Source organism: Oryza brachyantha, chromosome 10, assembly GCF_000231095.2.
Source record: "Oryza brachyantha chromosome 10, ObraRS2, whole genome shotgun sequence".
Classification (NCBI taxonomy): domain Eukaryota; kingdom Viridiplantae; phylum Streptophyta; class Magnoliopsida; order Poales; family Poaceae; genus Oryza; species Oryza brachyantha.
This window is the reverse complement of record NC_023172.2, coordinates 10,147,090-10,167,470: the sequence shown is the minus strand read 5'-3', so window position 1 is coordinate 10,167,470 and position 20,381 is coordinate 10,147,090. Positions and strand designations below refer to the sequence as shown.

General features: G+C 40.9%; 2 protein-coding genes and 1 long non-coding RNA gene across 3 annotated transcripts; 2 read left to right on the top strand and 1 right to left on the bottom strand.

Annotated features, from left to right (window-relative positions):
• Window positions 1-413: 413 nt before the first annotated feature.
• On the bottom strand, window positions 414-3,531 carry LOC102720634 (homocysteine S-methyltransferase 2-like). The gene is made up of 7 exons (XM_006661721.2): window positions 3,223-3,531; window positions 2,397-2,453; window positions 2,086-2,312; window positions 1,861-1,990; window positions 1,226-1,429; window positions 1,077-1,148; window positions 414-808 (listed from the first exon to the last, which is right to left on the bottom strand). Exons 1-7 carry the CDS (start codon window positions 3,400-3,402, stop codon window positions 668-670), a joined length of 1,011 nt encoding a protein of 336 aa, XP_006661784.1. The 5' UTR covers window positions 3,403-3,531; the 3' UTR covers window positions 414-667.
• Window positions 3,532-6,111: 2,580 nt separating this feature from the next.
• On the top strand, window positions 6,112-7,007 carry LOC107305197. The gene is made up of 2 exons (XR_001551330.2): window positions 6,112-6,282; window positions 6,386-7,007. It is a non-coding gene; the product is annotated as an uncharacterized LOC107305197 (long non-coding RNA).
• A 3,329-nt stretch (window positions 7,008-10,336) lies between these two features.
• On the top strand, window positions 10,337-20,187 carry LOC102720360 (protein NETWORKED 1D). The gene is made up of 6 exons (XM_006661720.3): window positions 10,337-10,499; window positions 11,151-11,216; window positions 11,308-11,620; window positions 12,078-15,103; window positions 15,243-17,084; window positions 18,716-20,187. The coding sequence occupies exons 3-6, from the start codon at window positions 11,521-11,523 to the stop codon at window positions 19,850-19,852; spliced, it is 6,105 nt and encodes a 2,034-aa protein (XP_006661783.1). The 5' UTR covers window positions 10,337-10,499; window positions 11,151-11,216; window positions 11,308-11,520; the 3' UTR covers window positions 19,853-20,187.
• The last annotated feature ends 194 nt before the right edge of the window (window positions 20,188-20,381 follow it).

Below are 20,381 nucleotides of genomic sequence, written 5' to 3'. Positions count from 1 at the left end.
TCGTACGCATAGCAGTTTTGATATGTCTAACAATATTATAGAAGTCTGGCACGAGAATATTAAGACAGTTTCTTTTAGTTTTTTCCTCACAAAATTCGCCATGGTATATGCATTAATAATAGCAAATCGACTGCTTTTAAGCATGGCTATTGTTTGGCTTTTTAAGAAAAAAACAAAACAACATATTTATAAAAGAAAAATAATAATAAATAAAATTTAATATATGTGTTCGCCGCAATCTAAAAATAAAGACTGAAAAATAAACAATGATAAAAAACCACAAAATCAACTGCCAATTTCAAATTGAAAATTTCAAATTTTAGCATATAAGCAGAAGTGAAAAAACATATCCTCGTGTATCTTGAAGTTCAATGTAGGAGGATAAATCAGGGGATTTAGTGTAGAATTAGAAGTGCAGCAACTCCTTTTAAACCAAAATTTGGCCGCATTTCCCCATCAATATTTAAAAAGGGTGCTGGTACAAATTAATGGTACAAATTAATGAAAGAAGAACACAACATTAGTTTTTCCTAAATCCTTGTCCTCAGCAGCTATTCAAATTCGTAAAGGAATCTGACCAATTAAGAACTGTGTCACATCGGGCAAATAGAGTGAGTTAGCAAATGTTCCAAAAACTAGCTATCGACTCTTAACCAATCTCCATCAACTAAACTCCATGTAGAGCTTTCGATATGCCTCTTATCGTATCAGGGCTTGTTCTGCAGCAACCCCCTATCAAGGAGGCTCCAGCCTCATGCCATTTTCTGACATATGAAACAAAATCTTCGTTTGAAATGCCCGAGCAAGCCTGCATGGAGTTTCAAAGAAACGTTGTTACTGAATGCATATCGACATAGTGTTTGTTTTTGATATTTGAATAAAACATACTAACATGTTGCCATCTCAGTCTCACAAGGAAATTAAAGAAATACCAACTTTATCCCAGTGAGAGTAAAGGATACCCTACTTTTATTTCCATATTAGTTTTTTTCCATTAAAAAATGCAGACCAAGAACACAATAAAAAGGTAGCTATATGCCTTTATTGTCAACTTATTATGTTCAACCGGTACTTACCACCCATTCCTTTCTTATAGGATCATAACTCTCGCCACTATTTGGATATATTAGTATTGGTTTATTTGTCACCTACACAACAGAAAACTAGAAACTTGTTATGTGGTCAGTGAAAGTTTAGGGATTAATGCAAGCTTGACAGGATTTACCTCCCGGATGGACAAAACTAATGCATGGATAAATCTTGGGGGAGTGCAATTGATACCGACTGCAGAAACTTCCTTGCATGAATCAGCAATAGAGGCACACTCTATCAGGGAATCGCCACTTACTACGTTAGTTCCATCCTTTGAAGTGAAACCAAACCACGCTGGAATACATAATTTGCACTCCTCTAGTAACTCAACATAGGCCTGCAAAATATCATGTGATTTCACTCATTGCAACTACATCAATCAGGTCAGCAGTCCTAGTAGAGATGGGGCATCACCAAAGGAAAATTTTCTTCCAATATCCTTCTCATATGTAGAATCAACAAAGCATGTGGAAGAAAGCCAGAGCATCAATGAACCGAACATATAATATGTGAAACAAAAAATGTAATTTTTACTGTAGTTCGGTAGCCACTCAACATACAGCATCATGTTTGAAGTTTGAAGTTTGAAATATTTATCCAGTATTAAAAAAGTGATGGACTATACTATGTTGACTGAAATACACCGGGTCACCAGTAAAAGAGAATGAGTGTAATTCAGTGTCAATTGCATATCCATTTTTGTTTATATTTCTGTTGCTTAATACTTTAATCTGCAATACTGTATACAACTCCTGTTTCTGAACATACCTGAGTCTCGATTTTGTTTGGGATAGTTTCAAAAACAATAACATCTGGACCTGCTTCAGCAAGGGCTTGAAGCCTCCTCCGATGAAAATTCTTGAGAAACTCCAAATTGCCCTCTTTACCGTAGTCACCACTGCAGAAGCATCAAATCAGATGTTAAATATCAGAAACCCCTGAACAGAATCAGAACAGATAAGCATTGTTAATTGTTTTCCTTATTTAACCAACCTATACTCAGAGCCATCTGCTAGGTATGCTCCATAAGAACCAACAGAAGCCGCAACTAGTATTGGGCGCTTTCTGTACTTAGTTTTGTTTTTGTCCTCATCTGAACCATTAGAACATTTTTCCAGGTAAATAGCTCGTGCTTCACATGCTAGTTCAACACTCCTTCTCAGGAATGATTCGCTTTCCTCCTGAGAAAATCCCTTTGAAAGGAAACCCTGAATTGTAGCCTGCAATAGCAATGTTGCATGTCAGTTAACTGGTGACCATGAGCCTTTACTTGAAGGATGTTTGAAAAAACAAATAATATATACCTGATAGGATCCTGTTATCAGAACACTTGCTCCAGCTTCAAGGTAGTCTAAATGAACCTGTTCAAATAAAAGTCCATGTGATTACTTCATTTACTGGATGTGGTTATATACAAATCACTTAGACGTGCATAGGGAATCAAAAAGAAGATTCCACTGTAAGATGTTGCTTATCAGTATGGCATATTGCATTTAGAGACAAATCCGGGTGATTATTTATCACCTTGAAATACCACTTACATTATATCCTTTGCAGGTTGCATCCTAGAACGCTAGATAACTGTATTTGCTAGACTCTCAAGTCAAAATGCATGCAATCGAGAATTCATTTGTGCCGGTCATCTATCACACCAGTCACCAGCACAAGCCATACTTGGTAGCTGAACCTGATGGAGCATTGCTTCCAGAGTTGTATCCATAGAGAGAGAGAGAGAGAGAGCAATATAGTGTTCCATAAAACGCCTCCAAGCTTGCAACTTGATTCAGGTTAAAAAAAAAAAAAGAACTCCAGGATGCTTTCACATTTCCTTACACCAAGAAGCTAGGTCTACAGCAAGAAGCTAGGTCTACAGCAAAATCGGATATTACGGCCGTAAAAAGGCAACAGTGCTCTCTTTCTCCACATCAAAATCCAGCATTTCACAACCCTGCAGCATCTAGGCTTCTCCAAATGGCGCCCCAGTGACAAGCTCCAGAGACCAAAGCATTTCCCCCAATAGATTCAGCATTGCATCTCATTGCACATCCAGGGAGGCATGGACCAAACAAACACACAGGCAGACAGCAAGATGCCATCCATCATATTCACGGAGGGAGGAAGGAGGCGGACCTTCCTGATGAGGCCGGGGCAGGTGAAGAGGCACCTGGCGCTCCAGAGCGCGTCCTTGAGGTCGGCGCCGTTGGCCTCCAGCTCCGTCGCCAGCCCGCCGTCCATCACGGCCGCGCCGCCGCTGGCGCGCAGGAACTCCGCCATCCTGTCGGCGTAGTGCTCCTCCCCTTCTTGGCTCATTTTTCCGGCGATGTCGGCGGCGGGAGGAGCGGAGGAGGAGAAGCGAGGCGAGGAGGGGTTGGGGTTTAAGAATTAAGACAGGAGAGAGGGGGATTCGTGTGGGGCCCCCGGTGTCAGCGGCTCTGGACCGCGTGCTCTGTACAATGTACGTGGACAGCTTGCAAGTGGGCCGTGAGATTCATCGAACTTGGACGTGCTAGGTTAGGCTGGCCATGTTGTTTGGTCAGTAACCTGCGTGATGATGGTAGTAATTAATAGATTATTATATGATTGATTAGTTGTTAGCTATAAAAATTTTAAAAATAAATTGATATTATTTTTAAGTAAATTTACTAAATAAATTTACGTGAAAACATATTATTTAACAATTAAAAAACATGTGCAAAAAAAACATGAATCTGGCTTACTAGAAACCTTATACAAACGAACACGGTTGTGCTCGCTCACTTCTAGTAGTAGCGAGCAGTACGGTTCACATATGAATAAAACGTAAGAATAAAATGATATGTCTATTGGATTTCTATAGAAATTGGAAAAAAAAACCATCATTTAATCCATATACATGACAAAAACACGAGAATTTGGAATCATGAATAAGAAAACATGATATAGGATACTATATTTATTTACTTTCAAAATCTTTATAGGATTTCTAATTGGTGTGCAATCTTTTGTTTCGAAGGTTTTCATAGCAAAACTTTTTCATAGGATTGAATTTTCTAATTTTCCATTCCTACAAATCAAGGAGGGCTAAGTGTTGCCTCCCTTTCAGGTTACAAAACATTATAATTTTTTTAATTTATATAGACACTACGAAAATCTAGAGATAATACAGTAACCGAGAGAGGCCTCCGCATGGAAAGTGGACAAAGGAGGAAGAAGGGAGTAAGCATGCCATGAAGTAGTCATGGAAGCATGAGCTTTGGGTTTAGCACGAGTGTTAGGTACTGCACAAGTTTTTAATGAACCCATTGATACTTCCTAGCTAGACACCACATGTTTATATTTTTAACATTTGCCATGTTATTTTCCCTAGATTCTTGCTACAACCAACACCTGAGGGCTCTATAAAATACTATCATGGTGTGTGTGTGTTTTGCCTGGCCGAGCCGAGCGAGTTTTTACAAATTAATTATACAAAGACAACAAACAAAGGACGTTGAGATCAAACACCAAAAATAAATGTGTTAGCGGACCTAATCATCCGGCAGATAAGAAAAAAAAAAGCGCAGAGTACTGTTCTTGCATCCGAGGCATGATGCTGCTTGATACTCCTTCAAAATCATCCAGCAGATACGGATTAGCACATAGCACATATATGGTGTGATTATTTCGATACATAATATCCAAATGGATCAATACACGGTGGTGATGAAATTAATAGGTTAAATGATATGGGTAAATAACTTTGGACATGTATGTGCATGTGTGGTTGAATTAATTAAGCTCCAAAATTTTTTATTCTAGGTATATCTCTTTGAACTCTATCTTAAATAAAGAGGTAGCTATGAAATGGGATATGTGATAAGCGAAGAATTTGTGCGAGCTATCTTTTCCGTATCTTAGAGCAAATATTTTCTTTTAGCCTATAAACTTGACCTAAAAAAGTCTAAGGGTAGTATTTTATACCCAAGCTCATATGACTAAGTGTCTAAGTGTTTTTTCATACTATAATACTAGTTATTTTGCTAAGTCACTACTGAGAAATGGAGCTAACTAAAGTTATAGTTCATGCTTTCTTATCCAACGGCGGTTACGTGGTTTTAGTTAGGGTTTAGGGTGATCTCAAAAATTCTCAATTGCTTCATAGAGAGCTTTAAGCCCAGTGCCAATAAAATCTATTTAAGCCTTGGGCCTGACCATTGACGTGAGATGTCCGAAACGATTTTATGGGCTTATGGCCTCATGGGCTTGGGCCTCTCTCTAACACACAGTAGCTTATCTTTCGAAATTTTATCTGTGTGAACTCTCTATATCGTTCCAAATGCATCTATCGTTGTCATGTGGCAATAATCATGTTTATGAGCACAATCAATTGAGACTTGAGAATGATAAAAAGATGAGAACAAAGGGGGAAAAGTCTATCATCGGACGGTTTTATAAGTGTTCGGTTAGAGTTTAAAAGGAATGAGCCCCTAAACCTTCAAATCACTGTTAGTAAATATTTTTTTTAAAAAAAGAATTGGATGATTAAACCTAGCTGTCAGCTGAGCTATGTTGATAATCCTTGGAAAAATTAGTGAAGCAAGTGAAAATAATTTATAAATAAAAGTTCTTTTTACATTGGTGATATTATCAATCTAGAGAAATAGCAGTAGGAAAAAACTACAATTCAAAACCCAAAATCAGTTATAAAAATTAAATTTTGGCTACGACCGGCAAGCTAAACAAGAACGCGGTGGAGCCTGTATATTTGTACAATAACCATGAGAAAATTGGATAGTCGACAGTTCCTGGCAAGCACTCAGAGAATTCATGAACCACGCTACGCTTTCCATCCCTATCCTTTAGCACTCGGGTATATAAACTAAAATTTAGATTTTTAATCTTAAATTTAGAGTTAATGTTAAGATTTTTTACCGAAGTTTATTTTAAAACCTTGCTTTCAAATACGTATATAAAATTTTTATTCACAAATTACTTTTCGTTTACAAATGCGTTATTCGCCACCCTTCACCTCCATCCCAGTCACAGCGCGTGATGCGACCACTCCTCGTCAAAGAGAGGAAAAAAAGAAAAGTGTGTATCGCTACACACTGTACATAAATCATAGTAATAATACATATAAACACGCCATGTGCGCACGCGAGGCGATTCCAAAGCTCGCCCCTGTCGCGTTGCGTGCCGAAAGGCGTTCTTGATGCCCAAATTCCCTGTGCAGTTTAGTTCCATGCGCCATGGGTCGTCGTCTTCCTCCTCCTCCTCCTCCTCTTCTTCTTCTGCCTCTGTCTACTCTACTTTGATGGATACAGCTTTGCTGCAGGCATCTTGTTGTCTCCATCAGGGCACGCCTCCGGCCGGGGCCCAATCAGATGCACATCTTTGTCCGCTCATGATCGGATCGGATCCGATCGATCGAGCGAGCAATGGCAGCCAACCTTTCTGGGCATCAATGGAGATGATGGTGCCTGCAACGGCAAAATGGATCGATCCAGTTGGAGGAGGCTTGGCTTCCCCCTTTTTTTTTGTGTCTGCCTTTCTTTGGATCTTGTGATCGGAATTCTCTTTCTTGGTTGGATTCCATTTTGCCAGCTTCTGTTTCGGACTGTTGTTGGTAATAAGAGCAGGGGTGGAACCATGAGTTTTCTAAACCCAGGACTCAGGACTCAAACGATATAGTATAAACTATTTGGATAAATTTTAGCTAAAATTTAATATAATTATAATGTAATTTTTAGCTAGGCATGAGGTCTAAGCCCAAGCCGATGCCTGTTCCACCCCTGAATAAGAGTGGAGAAAAGAAAATAGTTCTCGTGGGAATCTCTCTCCGAGTAGTGAATTATGATGGGCAGGATGTGTGGCCGAATAAATCGTGATGCTGTCGTTGGGTCTGTTTGTCAGTGTTTGTATATATTTTCGACGAGAAATATTTCGTTTGCGAGTAAGTGGGGTTTTCTTGGTGAGCCCGTGGGGTGGTGATGAATTCGTAAAGGAGGCAACTTTTCGATGCTAATGATTGTGTTTAAGCCTGAGCAAATTCTTTACTGTGCACTAAGACTGTAGTTGAGCTGCTTTTTTTTTTGGTGGCCAATTATTTAATTCTAGAAACTGATGGGGTAACAAAGTTTTTTTTTTTAAAAAAAAGGCTTGCTGCCAAAGCAATGGGAAGTTACTGATGACGTTTTCTGAACCGGCAAACGGGAGATTTCATTTCAGGACTGGAAAAAGGCAGCAAGACCAGTCATCTGGGGGCCATGCCATGTGAAATTGTGATGAACTCCTGTGAGCCACTGGATCGGAATCGGACGGCAATAGGTGGCTCCAGATAAGATGATATGGACCTAAGGCTTCCATAATTTCAGAGAGAGTTTGGGGGAGACATGGTGCCATGGCAGAGGCAGTGGACCATTGCAAACTGATCATTCTAGGGGAGTTTTGCTGTGGTGACAGAAGTAATGGCATTGTCTGATCTGTGTCTCTTGCAATTAACCAAATGCTTCATTTATACTGTCTGAATCTTAGGTGGCTTTCTTGAACCTGATAAAAGCAACTTCTGTTCTGGGTTGAGGAGTTGCAAATGTTTTGTCAGTCATTGGATGTTTGTGGTTCTAGCCATCACTGTATCAAATTGTATCAGATAACAGTTGTACTTGGAATCTCGGGCGCTGGCTTCTTGTCTTATTTTGCTTCCTTGATCACATCTTTTTGAGGAACTTTTGATCAGATTTGATCAGATGACCTGGGCTCTGAAGAAAACAAATGCCCAATTTGCAACCCCCAATACGTTCTGACAAAGCTGCCATTATTGTTCTTAAGAAACAACTTTTCAGAGATGCCATTCTTTCTATTGACAAATCATCAATAACAGCAAAAAAAAAAAGAAAAGGAGACAATATTCAACAAGCAATTCTTGCATAGAGACTCTACAGAAAGCAAATTGATCCCTGGATGAACTGTAGTAGACTTCAAGTTGCATTTGGATTCTGAAATCTGGTGTGATTTTAAGCCCAAAACAAAGATTAATCAGCAGAGACAGAGATGCCTCCATCTAGCCTAGTGTGGCAGTCCATCCACGCTGTCAGATTAGCTAGACCGGCGCCTAATCAGCCCTCTTGAAGTTAAGAAATTTCAGCCACTTGTTTGGAAGCAACCAAAATGTCAGAATCTTTGCTGATGGTGGCTAAAGACTGACGGCAGCTTATCATCTGACCAACCAAACCAACCACTCTTCTGCTCATCACCAGTTTTCTTTTATTTATTTATTTATCTCCCTTTACAAAATTGCAAGCAGATAAAAGGTAACTTATCAAGTGTAATTAAGAAAAAACTAATTGGTACGGCATCTATCTTGGATTTGTAGCATTGCTGAAAAATGACTCAAAAAGAAAAAATCTCATTTCATCTTAAGAACTGCTAATCTGGAACATGGCTCTGGCACAGCCAAGAACAGTTCATCTACAAGAACTAAAAAAAACAACTTTTTTTTTCTCTTGACGCAATGCTGGCATCACTCGCTGAGGTGGGACCCACATGGCCGCCCCTCGGCGGCGCCACCGAGACTAAAAATGTGTTTAATTAATGTGAGAGGTAATTAAAACCGTCGCTCTCCATGGGTCCCTAGAAGAAGAATAGATTGGCTCACGGTCGGAAATGGCGGCACGCAGCCACAGGAGAAAATTATCAGCAATTGTTTTTGCACACCCCATTGATTTTCGCCAACCATTTCTACATAACGATCGAACAAAAGAAGAAAAACTGAAAGCAACGTGAACACAAAAGAAGCCTTTTCCATGCATTGCAGGTTTGCAACATACAGTGACGGATGCAAAAGTTCTAAGCAACTTAAAATTTATAAGGAGTCATTGTCAAACAACATATTTACAAATAAAAAATAATTTACAAATAAAATTTTATATACGTATTCGTATCTAGAGCGAATGCAGAAAAATAATCTTTGGTAAAAAAAATCTTAAAATCAACTTTAAATTTAAAGTTAAAAATTAAAAATTTGATTTTTAAGCAAAAGTTAAAAGACTGGTCATGGCTCATAGCCCACTCTGCGGCCGCATGGAGCTCCTCACGTGGGGATCATTATTCTGATCTCCGGATTAGGCTAATCAATCAGATAAAAAAGCCAACGGCATACTTAATGATCCAATCGAAGCAAATCCCTTGGTAAACGGCTTAAATAATTAGAAGGGGGCAAGAAAAATACCACCCTTGGTACTCTGGCATAGACTCTCTGGCAACTTGTTCCATTGGAGAACCCAAGAAAGAACATTTGAGTGACAGAATCACACTGGGGAGGCTTGGACGTTGGATCACATGGACATGAAAGAAAATTAATCATGCTGGTTACTCACTCAAGGAGAAGGGACAGTGCATTTTAGTAATAAATTAATGGTAAATGATAGATAAAACCCAACTATTTTTTTGGTAGAGGCTGGATATATACTTGCATTACTACATGTCTTTATTGTGCTCCAAAAAATCTCTAGCTGGAAGCACCATAAATATAGTGGTATCCAGTGAGTGAAGCATGCATTTATGTATATACAGTCATAAAACATCTTATCTTAGAATACTAAACACATTTTAGTCAGGCAAATTCATGCATTTGAAAGAGTAAATATGGACATGATGGGTTGTGTATTAAGAAAATACTAAAGCGAAGGATGCGGACTAAGCATGAAAAAATATGCTTAGTGTAAGAGCAAAGTTACGACGCACTTTTATCATGATATCTTTTACTTATCTGAAAGATTCCTATCCAACAGGAAAATGACACAAAGGAATTTTCCGCAACATGAAAGAGTTCTGTTGGGTTCAGTGCCAAAATTCACCTCAAATCTCAAATACACCCCAAAAAAAATCCATCCTTTCTATTCGAATCAACCAAAAAGCTCTCTTTTTTGAGTAGTCAACAAAAGAGAAATGCCAACAACCCAATATAGAGCTCGCTTAATCAAAAGTTCAAAACCATCATCTCCTAATACTAAAACCGTTGCACCAGCATTTAGATTTAGATTTCAATTTTCAACCAAATAAATACAATCCCAATAATGACGCAGTTATTCCAAAAAAAGGCCCAGCTCACGCATTATTATTAGGCAGCAAATCAAATCACTGAAATCACTACTACTCCCTGAAAAGTTTCCCCCTCTCCAAAGATTGGTTCTTTTTATTCTTCTTGCTCAGAATTTTTTTCTCCTCTCTCTGTGTGAGAGTTTGTTGGGACCTACCACCTTCAGTGCTGAGGCAGCCTTTCTTCTTGGCATCCATCGAAGCACACCGCAGCAAGAGTTCAGACCAGACTGTGCGTGAGAGAGAGGAGGATGGGTTGAGATGAAGGAAGAAAGGAGGCGACTTGGTGGTGGTGGTGGTGGTGGATCCTGATATCTCGCCGCCACTGCTTGCTGCTGCGGGGAGTCCACTTGGTACCCTTCTTTTCCTCCTCTTGGTCGCTAAGGTTGGATCTTTGATTATTTCTCCGCCCTGTTGGTGATCAGATTTACTGCTTTGTTGATCTTGTTTGCTGATACTTGTCTGCTCCAAAGATCCAATCTTGTTGCCGTTCTTTGCGACGCTGCTGGAGCGATTCGTTCCTGTGGGTGGGGGGGGAATTCTTGGTGTTGACGGGTGGTTTGGTTGGTGGTGGGATGAAAGCCATGAAGAGCAGTCGGTGCCAAGCCGTGTTGGTGGGAAATTGATCATGTGGTCCCTTTTTTTTTTCCTTCCTTCCCACACCTTCTTGCCTTTCTTCTCGAATCTCGATTGTTTGGGTTTTTTTTTGGTTCGTGCTTCGTATGATTTCGTTGCGAAGGTGGGTGCCCTTCTATAGACTATAGCGTTCTGCTTCGAGCTTTGTTTCCCCGTGGTGATTACCTCCAGAAGCGTATGGATTTTGAATTTTGAGTATTTTTTTTCTGTTTGGAGTTCTTCCGATTTTGCCGGTAATCGTTGAGAGAATTCTGTGTTCTTTTGCACAAGATGAGAAGGTGGCTACTCTGGTGGTGTGTTTGCTGTGGCTTGCACATTTTTTTGTTCCTCGTCTGTTTGTTACTTGATACATTTATTATCTGATTCAGTTTCAGAGAGGTGCAACCTGCCAGTGTATCCTCCTGCCCTTCCAATCAGCTGGAGACTTGGAGCTTGTAAGTACTATAGAGTTCTAGTGCTGATTGCTGTATACAGATTGTTTAGTTGATCTTATTTGTGTGCCAATCTTGTTTTCTAATTTTGCAGGTAAAATCATTGCCAAATTGGAAGGGCTGTTCTCTGTGCCTATCATTTTCTTAAGTTCATTGTTGCTCACCCATTCTGAAGAGCGGGAAAATTGAGGCAATTCTTGGGTTTGAGAATTGAGAGCAAAAGATACTGCATTGTTGCACAGTTCAAGTGATCAGGAAGTGAGGTCTTGATTATTGGTTGGAGTTGGTCGTTGCTTCCGCAGCACCAATGGCGGCCTTGGTTGGCCATGACTCGAGGCAGTATTCGTGGTGGTGGGTTAGCCATATCAGCCCCAAGAACTCGAAATGGCTCCAAGAAAATCTCAACGGTGGGTCTTTTGCTGTATTTAGCTCATATGCTCATGTTTACACAATGCTTTGAGCCATATCGTCAAACTATTTGATTTCTCTCAGTTTTGATTCATGAACCTGATAGTATATTGTATGATTCTGACTTGCGCCATATTTTGTTGTCCCTCGATCTTTTGAAAGCAATTTAAGACTATGCCTTGATCTATTGTATGTTTGCATGCATTTTCATTGATGCAAAGAAGTGAAAGAATCTTGGGATGCTAATAGTCTTCTGGTGTTTCACTTGAAACATATGAATTGAAGCACATTTCTTCTGTCTGAAAAGAATAATTTTGTGGTTACATTTCAGTTTGATGCCTGCATTTTCACTCGCATCATTTAGCAATAAGTCAATAACCAAGGTTGAAACAAAAGAACCACCATACATGGTTTTATTGGTTCCATGAGCTAAACAGATCTTGTTTCATGCAACAGACATGGACTCAAAGGTTAAAGCTATGATCAAACTTCTCAACGAAGATGCTGATTCTTTTGCACGAAGAGCAGAGATGTACTACAAGAAACGCCCAGAGCTAATGAAACTGGTGGAGGAATTCTACCGAGCTTACCGTGCTTTGGCAGAAAGATATGATCAGGCCACCGGTGCACTTCGACAGGCCCATAAATCAATTTCCGAAGCATTTCCCAATCAGATGCCACCAATGTCTGATGAGTCACCCTCTTCTTCGGGTCAAGAAGTGGAACCACATACTCCAGAGGTGCCTACTTTCACCCGTGCCCCTTTTGATTTAGATGACCTGCAGAAGGATGGAGTAGGTGCCTCACCACAATCTTTCACCTCCAAGAGGAATGGTACACACTCTGAGGAATCCAGTGCACTGTTAAATCGAAAAGGTTTTGATGTGAAAGTGCGTAAAGGCCTAAGTTTTGGAAGCCCAGAAGTTAAAGGTAGTGATGGTATCAGCAATGAGATGGTAAATTTGCAACAAGAGATTTCAAGATTGTTAGCTGAGAGCCATAGTATGAAACAGCAGATATTATCAGAATCTGAGAGGGCAAACAAAGCTGAAACTGAGATCCAGATCCTAAAGGATACAGTCTTGCAGTTGAATTCTGACAAAGACTCGTCTCTGCTGCAATATAATCAGTCCACTGAGCGGTTGTCTACTTTGGAGTCTGAGCTTTCTAAGGCCCAGGCTGACCTCAAGAAGCTAACTGATGAAATGGCTACAGAAGTTCAGAAGCTAAGTAGTGCTGAAGCACGCAATAGTGAAATACAGTCTGAGCTTGAGGCTTTGGATCAAAAGGTGAAGATGCAGCAAGAAGAACTTGAACAAAAGCAGAAGGAACTGAAAAGCTTCAATTTAATCTCCCAGGAGGAACAGGATAAGCGCATGCAGGCTGAAAGCGCTCTGCTTTCTGAGGGGAAGGAGCTTGCTCAATGTCAAGAGGAAGTACAAAGGTTGACTAGAGAAATCCAGGTGGCAAATGAAAAGTTGAATGAGCTCAAGCAGACTAAAGTACATCTTGAGAATGCTGTCTCTGAGCTGAAGAAAGAAGTTGAGAGTCTTACTGAACAAAACCACTCCTCTGAGCTGCTTATACAAGAACTTCGTGATGAGATTAATTCTCTGAAGGATTTGAAGAATGAACTTCAAAGTGAAATCCAAAGCCTTAGGAGTGCCATTTCACAGTTAAACACCGAGAAGGATGCAGCTGTATTTCAACACCAGCAGTCTGTTGAAAGAGTTTCTGATCTGGAAACTCAACTCTTGAAACTACAACCTGAACTGGCAGAAATTGAACAGAAGGTTCAGATGCTGATGCAAGATCTTGAACAGAAGAGACAGGAAGCAGATAATGCCCATGCCCAGCTGCAAGATGAATGCAATAGGCACACACAAACTGAAGCATCTCTTCACAGGGCTGAGAATCTGCATTCTCAGTTGGAAGAAGAAGTGATAAAGCTGACACAAAATCTTGAGAGATCAACAAAGGAACTGAATGAGTTGGAAAATGCAAAGTTAGATCTGGAAAACACATCAAGAGAGTTAAAAAGCACCATCTTAGATTTAAACTCTGAGAGGGATGCAGTACTTCTGCAACAGCAGCAATCTTTGGCGAAAGTATCTGATTTGGAGCTACAGCTCTCAAAAACACAATTAGAACTGGAGAATTCTAAACAGAAAATGCAGCTACTGGAGCTAGAAATCACACAGAAGAGTGAAATTGTGGACAACCTGACATTGAGTCTGAAAGACGAAACTGAGAAGAGGGTGCAAGCTGAAACATCACTCATGTCAATGGAGAATATGTATTCTCAATCTCAAGAGGAAGTGAATAGGTTGAATGCAGAGATTGAGAAACTTAATTTCAAGTTGAATGAATCGGAGAACTTGTCATTTGAACTCAACAACACCATCTTGCTTCTAAATGCTGAGAAAGATGCTACTGTTCTTAAGAACCAGCAATCCCTGGTGAGAATATCTGATCTGGAGTCTGAACTCTCAAAGTTGCAGGCTCAACTGGAGAAAATTGAAGGGAAAGTACAGATGCTTGAGCAGGAACTCAAACATAAGAAAGAAGAAGTAGATAGCCTCCAAATCAGCATACAAGATGAAGCCCATAAACGCAGTGAAGGTGAAGCAGCTCTACTTGCAATGACGAATCTTAACTCTGAGTCTCAGGAGGAAGTGAACAGGTTGACCCTGGAAACTGAGAAACTGAAAATAAAGTTAAGTGAGGTGGAGAACAGTAAGATGGATCTTGAGAATATCGTAGCCAAGCACACAGAGGATATCCATGTCCTTCGTGAACAGAATCTTTCCACTGAACTTATGGTAAAAGAACTTCATCATGAGTTGGATGCATTGAAGGAATTGAACGTGAAACTTGAGACCGAAGTGGGGTTACATGTAGGTGAAAAGGAAGCACTTCAGAGAGACTTTGCTTGTCAAAGAGAAGAGAAGCAAAGTCTAGAGGGGATACATCATTCTCTGGCTGAGGAAATGAGTGCTCTAAAAAGCAGCTCAGCAGCAAACCAGAAGCTTATTGAGGACTTGCAAATCATGAACTTGAAACTGAAGGAAGTTTGTGCAAAGAATGAGGTAGAAAAGGCACTTCTCTCAGAAAAGGTTCAAGAGGTGGAGAAGCTTTCTGAAGAATATTCACTCTTGGAGAACTCACTTTCAGATGCAAATGCTGAAATGGATTCACTGAGGGAGAAGATAAAAGTTTTAGAAACTTCAGAAGTTTCTCTGAAGGATGTGATTTCCTGTCATGTTTCTGAAAAGGCTGTGCTTACATCAGAGATAGAAACTCTTGGTAAAAGTTTTTCTGAAATTTCAGAGAAGAATTCTTCCTTGGATATCTTAATATCTGATATGAAAGCTGAGATTGAAAATTTGAGAACAAAGCTGAAAGATTCTGAAGAAACCTGCCAGGCTCACCTTGCAAATAACTCAGCTCTTTCTGATGAAAAGAACAATGTGTTCTCTCAGGTAACTACTCAAGTTCCTTCTGTACTAGAAATTAATATTGTTATATCAGTTAATATTCTGATAAATTCTTTCTATGTTCCTTTCAAAACCTAAAACATTGTCGGAAACTAACATTGTTTTTATCACTTCTATTTTTCAGTTGGAGAGCATTACAATGGCTATGAATGTCCTAGAAAGTAAACATGCCAATTTGGAAGACAAAAATTCCTCTTTATCAAGAGAGATGGATCTTGCATATGATCAAGTAAGAGAATTGCAGGATCAATTAAGAGTAAAAGATGAAGAATATGGAACATTTATCAAGTCACATCAGACACAGGTCAATGACTATGAGGAGCAGATCTCTTCTCTGCAAGAGAAAAGGTATTACATGAGTGAGATGCTTGAACAGGAACAGGAAAAGCACATGACTGCTTCTATTAGTGTAGTGATCTTGGAGAACTGTTTGGCTGATTTGAAAGACAAGAACATTGATCTTTTCAATGAATGCCAAAAGTATGCAGAGGCAAATCATACCGCAGAGATATTAATTTCGCAGATGAAGGATGAAATCAGATATCATGAAGACGAGAGGCAATCATTGCTAACTCATACTGAGAAACTAAGACAAGGGGTTTCACAACACATGAAGGTCCTAAATATATGCAAAGATTTAGGTCCTGCTAATATAGCTCAGGACGAAATTATTTTGCGGACTGTGTCAGATGAAGCCTCCAATATTATGAAGCTTAAAGAGCAAAGTGAAGATGCAAATAGGCTTATGTACACTGAGCTGACAGTTCTCGCAACAGTAATGTTGCAAGTAGGAACAGAGCTCCGAGATCTGTACTTGCAGAAGCGTGCCCTGGAGAAACAAACAGAAACTAGGGCAGCAGAATTCATTACCTTGCAAAATAGCAATCTACAGATTTTGGAGTCAAACGAACAGCTGAAGCAAGGGTTACAGAAGGGCTGTGAAAGGGAAGAGGTTCTGAAAGCTGAAATACTTGTTTTACAAGAAAAGCTGACTTGCTTGAGAGAGTCCTACCAGGCTTCACAAAATGATATTGTTAGCCTGACTGAGGAAAATGACTGCTTGCGTAAGGAATACCAGTCTTTGATTGAGAAGTACAACGACTTGGAGGACGACAACATAACCCTTCTTTCGGAATGCATGAGGCTCGAGCACTTGTCTTTGTTCCTCAGGGGTCATAACAACGAGGTAGCATCTGCTTTGGTGTCTCTTACTGATGAGATGGCTTTGTTGAGTATAAGTAAGGATGAACTTGATTGCGAAGTCAAAGAGCTTAGTCAAAGAGGTATGACACTTGAATTGGAAAACAATTACCTAAAGGAGTATTTTATATACTTGATAGAGATTCTCAGCACTCAGTTAGCCCTATCAGAGTTTGATTTGAATATCAACAGAAGTGTTTGCCAGGAGTTGGCCATTGAACTTGAGAGCTGCATGGCACAGCTGTTGCAGAAGGATGATGAGCTACTGGAAGCAGAAGAGAAGGTTCATTTCTTGCAAGGAAAGAACCGAGAATTATGTGGACTCGTTGGTTCTCTTCAGGTTGCCATTGAAGGGGCTAGAGTAGTGAAAGAGGAACTTGAAAAGAAAATCATGACATTGGCTGAAGAGGGTAATACCAAGAATGGTGAAATATTGCTTCTTCACCAGGCCAATGAGAAACTGCAAGTGGAAGCTAACATCCTGAAAGACAAGGAAGATGGTTTGACATCTGCACATGAACTCCTGTCAAAAGAGGTTGAAAAACATGAAAGGCAAATTGTTGTGTTGGTGGGTGATGCAATAACCTCTTCAGTGAATGCTGCAGTCTATGAAGAGAAGGCACTTGAGCTTATGTCAGAAAATACAGAACTGAAGGCCAAATTGAGCACACATGTAGCTCTGATAGCATCTTTGTCTGACCATGTCAATGAGCTGGAAGAAGACACTCTTTCTGTGTCAAAATCCAATATCACAGAAGGCAAAAAGGTAAGCTTCTCCATTCATCCTTGTTGACGAGGGATTATTTTCTCTCATTTTTTAGGTAAAGCAATACTGCAGCTCTTACAATCTAGCAAAATGTAGCCACCATTTGACCTTACATTACCAGTATAATGCTCAATAGTACTAGTATAGTATCTGTTATGGGCTAGGGTTCATAGGGGTAAACACCGCCGGGAGGATAGCCGGGCGGTGACGGCTGCTAGGGATGAGAGGGGGACTTAGGTTGGGGAAGACTAACTCTGATTCATTGCTTGATTAGAATGACGATACAATCCATCCTTATATAGATGGTGAGACTTAATCCATAAGTAACTAACTTGATCTAATCTAACTTTATCTCTTAATCCTATCCTATCTCCGGTGCTACAGTACTGCGTGTACTGTTCATCCGCCTGGGGGTTGGGCCCATGGGCCTCGATCCCTCGGCCCCTACCTATGACACTACATCCCTCCTTTCGAGCAGCTCGGCCTCGAGCTGCAGTACTACTAGATTGACTCATACGACTCTCTAAATAAAACCTAACATAATTTAAGCCTTTTACATCTCGGCTGGTGGCACAACTAACTAAAAAAATCGGGTGTTGGTGCCAGCCCGTGTCTTCGTGGCAGCCAGAATCACCGTCTTCGCCTCCGATGACCCCAGCAGCAGCGGCGCCAGTGCCATAGCCAACCACATGGGCGAGGGCTACCCAAAAATAGCCCCTGCCCCTGCTAGCAAGGATCCCCCGGCCATCTTGCTTCAGGGAAGGGCATCCCAGAGGAAGCAGGTGCAGCTGCCCTTGGCCGCGCACCACACCGCGCGCCATGGCTTGCTCTGCACACTGACGACCTGCCTAAATTATGCCTCTTAAATACATGATGTCGTGGGCGCATGGATGATAGATGATGGCGCGACACAATAGCCTCCATTGGGGAGGGCTGAGAGGATGGTGCCGTGCCCACCACCGCCGTCTGCATATTGCACTTCTCTTCCTTCTCAATTGGTGCATGCTTCGTTCTCATTGAGGTTGCAAGTACCGCCAGGTTGGCCTGCATCCTTTTGAGGAGCCGGATGCACATGTCTCTAGGATCTTCGGTGATGTCTTCAACAACCATGGCTCTGATACCAAGTTGTTATGGGTTAGGGTTCATAGGGGGTAAACACCGCCAAGAGGATAGCCGGGCAGCGACGGCTGCTAGGGATGAGAGAGGGACTTAGATTGGGGAAGACTAACTCTGATTCGTTGCTTGATTAGAATGACGATACAATCCATCCTTATATAGATGGTGAGACTTAATCCCTAAGTAACTAACTTGATCTAATCTAACTTTATCTCTTAATCCTATCCTATCTCTGGTGCTACAGTACCGCGTGTACTGTTCATCCGCCTGGGGGTTGGGCCCATGGGACTCGATCCCTCGCCCCTACCTATGACAGTATCATTACTGAATTTTTTGCTGCTGATTATCCTCCTGACTTCTTATGTTATTACCTGAATATTTCTGTTATAGTTTCATGCATTGTTCGAGAAAAAAAAAGTTTCATGCACAAAATGGGTGTGGCACCTTTTCATGTCGAACTAGTGTTGTACACTTCTCCCCTCCTTTTTTTGACAGCCTATCTTCTATTTTAATAGGAAGATGCACCGGGACCTTGTATGCAAGAGTGCAACCATGGACCAGAATCTCACCACTTGCCAGAAGGAACTCCAGAACTACAGCGGCTAATTGCAAGAATAGGAGCACTTCAAGTTGCTATTCTCAATGCGAAAGATCGTCATGATCAGGAGTCAACCAAGGCTGCTGCTAAGTTGGCAGCAGCAAACAAAGAAATTCAAGAGCTTAAAGCAAGAGGTGGGTCGCACATGGAGGCAAAGGAAATATACTCTGACAATGAGAAGCTGAACAACGTTGAGGCCTCCAAAGGGAAGCAGGTACAGATGATGAAGGATATCGAACTTGATCAAATATCTACATGTCCACCATATGGCACTGGAGCTGCCCTCTATCCACTAAAGAATGGCACAAATGCTGGGCTGGATGATGAGATGCTGCAACTGTGGGAAGCTGCTGAGAGGAACTGCAAAAACCAGACATCGAAATCCTCATCAGCTGAGCATGACATAGAAGCGGATGAGGAGTTGAAGAGTGAGTACCCTTACTCTGAGCTCTCAAGGGCAAGAGACCTTGGAATCAATAAGCTTGAGGTGTCAACATCATCTGTAGAGCCTCATGAACAATGGAGCAACAATGTTCTAGAGAAGCTCTCTTCTGATGCTCAGAGGTTGCAAAGCATCCAAGTGAGTATTGAGGAGCTGAAGCGAAAAATGGGAAGCCCATCAAATGGAAAATCACCCATGAACTCTGAGTACAACACTGTCAGCACTCAGCTGCTCGAGACCGAGGGATATGTCTTGGAACAAATCAATTTCAACAACAAATTGACAAAGAGGGTTGAGAACTATCCCTCGCTCTCGGACAGTATGAACGCCGAGCGAGAAGGTTATCCCAGTAGAAGGAAGATAGCCGGGCAGGTTCAGAAAGGCTCTGAAAATGTTGGGAGATTGGAGCTGGAACTTCAGAAGATACAGTATGTTCTACTGAAGCTTGAAGAGGAGCATGAGTACAGAAGGCTCAAGGTCTCCGATAAGCGCACTCGAGTTCTTCTGAGGGATTATCTGTATGGAAGGAAGGACAAGCGTGGTGGTGGTGGACAGAAGAAGAAGAAGAGGGCACCTTTCTGTGGCTGTGTGCAATCAAGAAATGAGACTTAAAACCATTTTGTTTTTGGCGGAAACTAGCTATAAAATGAAAAGGGAAGATGAGATGTCTGCTCCAAGAGGCTGTAGTACTGCTCTGAGCAGGCTATGTTCTTACGATCATCCCCATTGTAATTGGGTTAGCATGTTAATACTCAGAAATCTGAACAAGCATATGTATCTAAAAAAATTTTGGCTTTCCTGTCTAAATGAGGCCATCTAAGCATAGTTCAATATGTTAAAAAGTTTTATAGCAAGGCATTTTCTTTCCAACCATGCTGCATTTGGGTGGCTTCTGCAATACATTTTGCGTCTAGTCTCAGGCTACAAAATTTGGTCTGAGAATTACTTGTTCTTTTAGGTGGGCTTATCACAGAGGATTAACATGATTTTCTTTGTCCTGGTTCTTGTTGAAAAAAGAGATGAACCACATGAATGCCTGGTTCTCTGAGAACAGTACGGTGGCTGATTAGTTAAACGGATGCTAGAGGAGTTGATTAATCTCTTGGTTTTGTTTTGTGGGACGGTTTCAGCTACATCAATG

Bases quoted from the DNA above. Each gene is read 5' to 3' on its own strand.
- LOC102720634 (XM_006661721.2), bottom strand. From the start codon at position 3,402: ATGAGCCAAGAAGGGGAGGAGCACTACGCCGACAGGATGGCGGAGTTC. The intron at 1,430-1,860 runs GTATGTTCAGAA...GATATTTTGCAG, and splicing joins CAAACAAAATCGAGACTCAG to GCCTATGTTGAGTTACTAGA. The intron at 809-1,076 runs GTAAGTACCGGT...AACTCCATGCAG, and splicing joins CTATAAGAAAGGAATGGGTG to GCTTGCTCGGGCATTTCAAA.
- LOC102720360 (XM_006661720.3), top strand. From the start codon at position 11,521: ATGGCGGCCTTGGTTGGCCATGACTCGAGGCAGTATTCGTGGTGGTGG. The intron at 11,621-12,077 runs GTGGGTCTTTTG...TTCATGCAACAG, and splicing joins GCTCCAAGAAAATCTCAACG to ACATGGACTCAAAGGTTAAA. The intron at 15,104-15,242 runs GTAACTACTCAA...TCTATTTTTCAG, and splicing joins AGAACAATGTGTTCTCTCAG to TTGGAGAGCATTACAATGGC.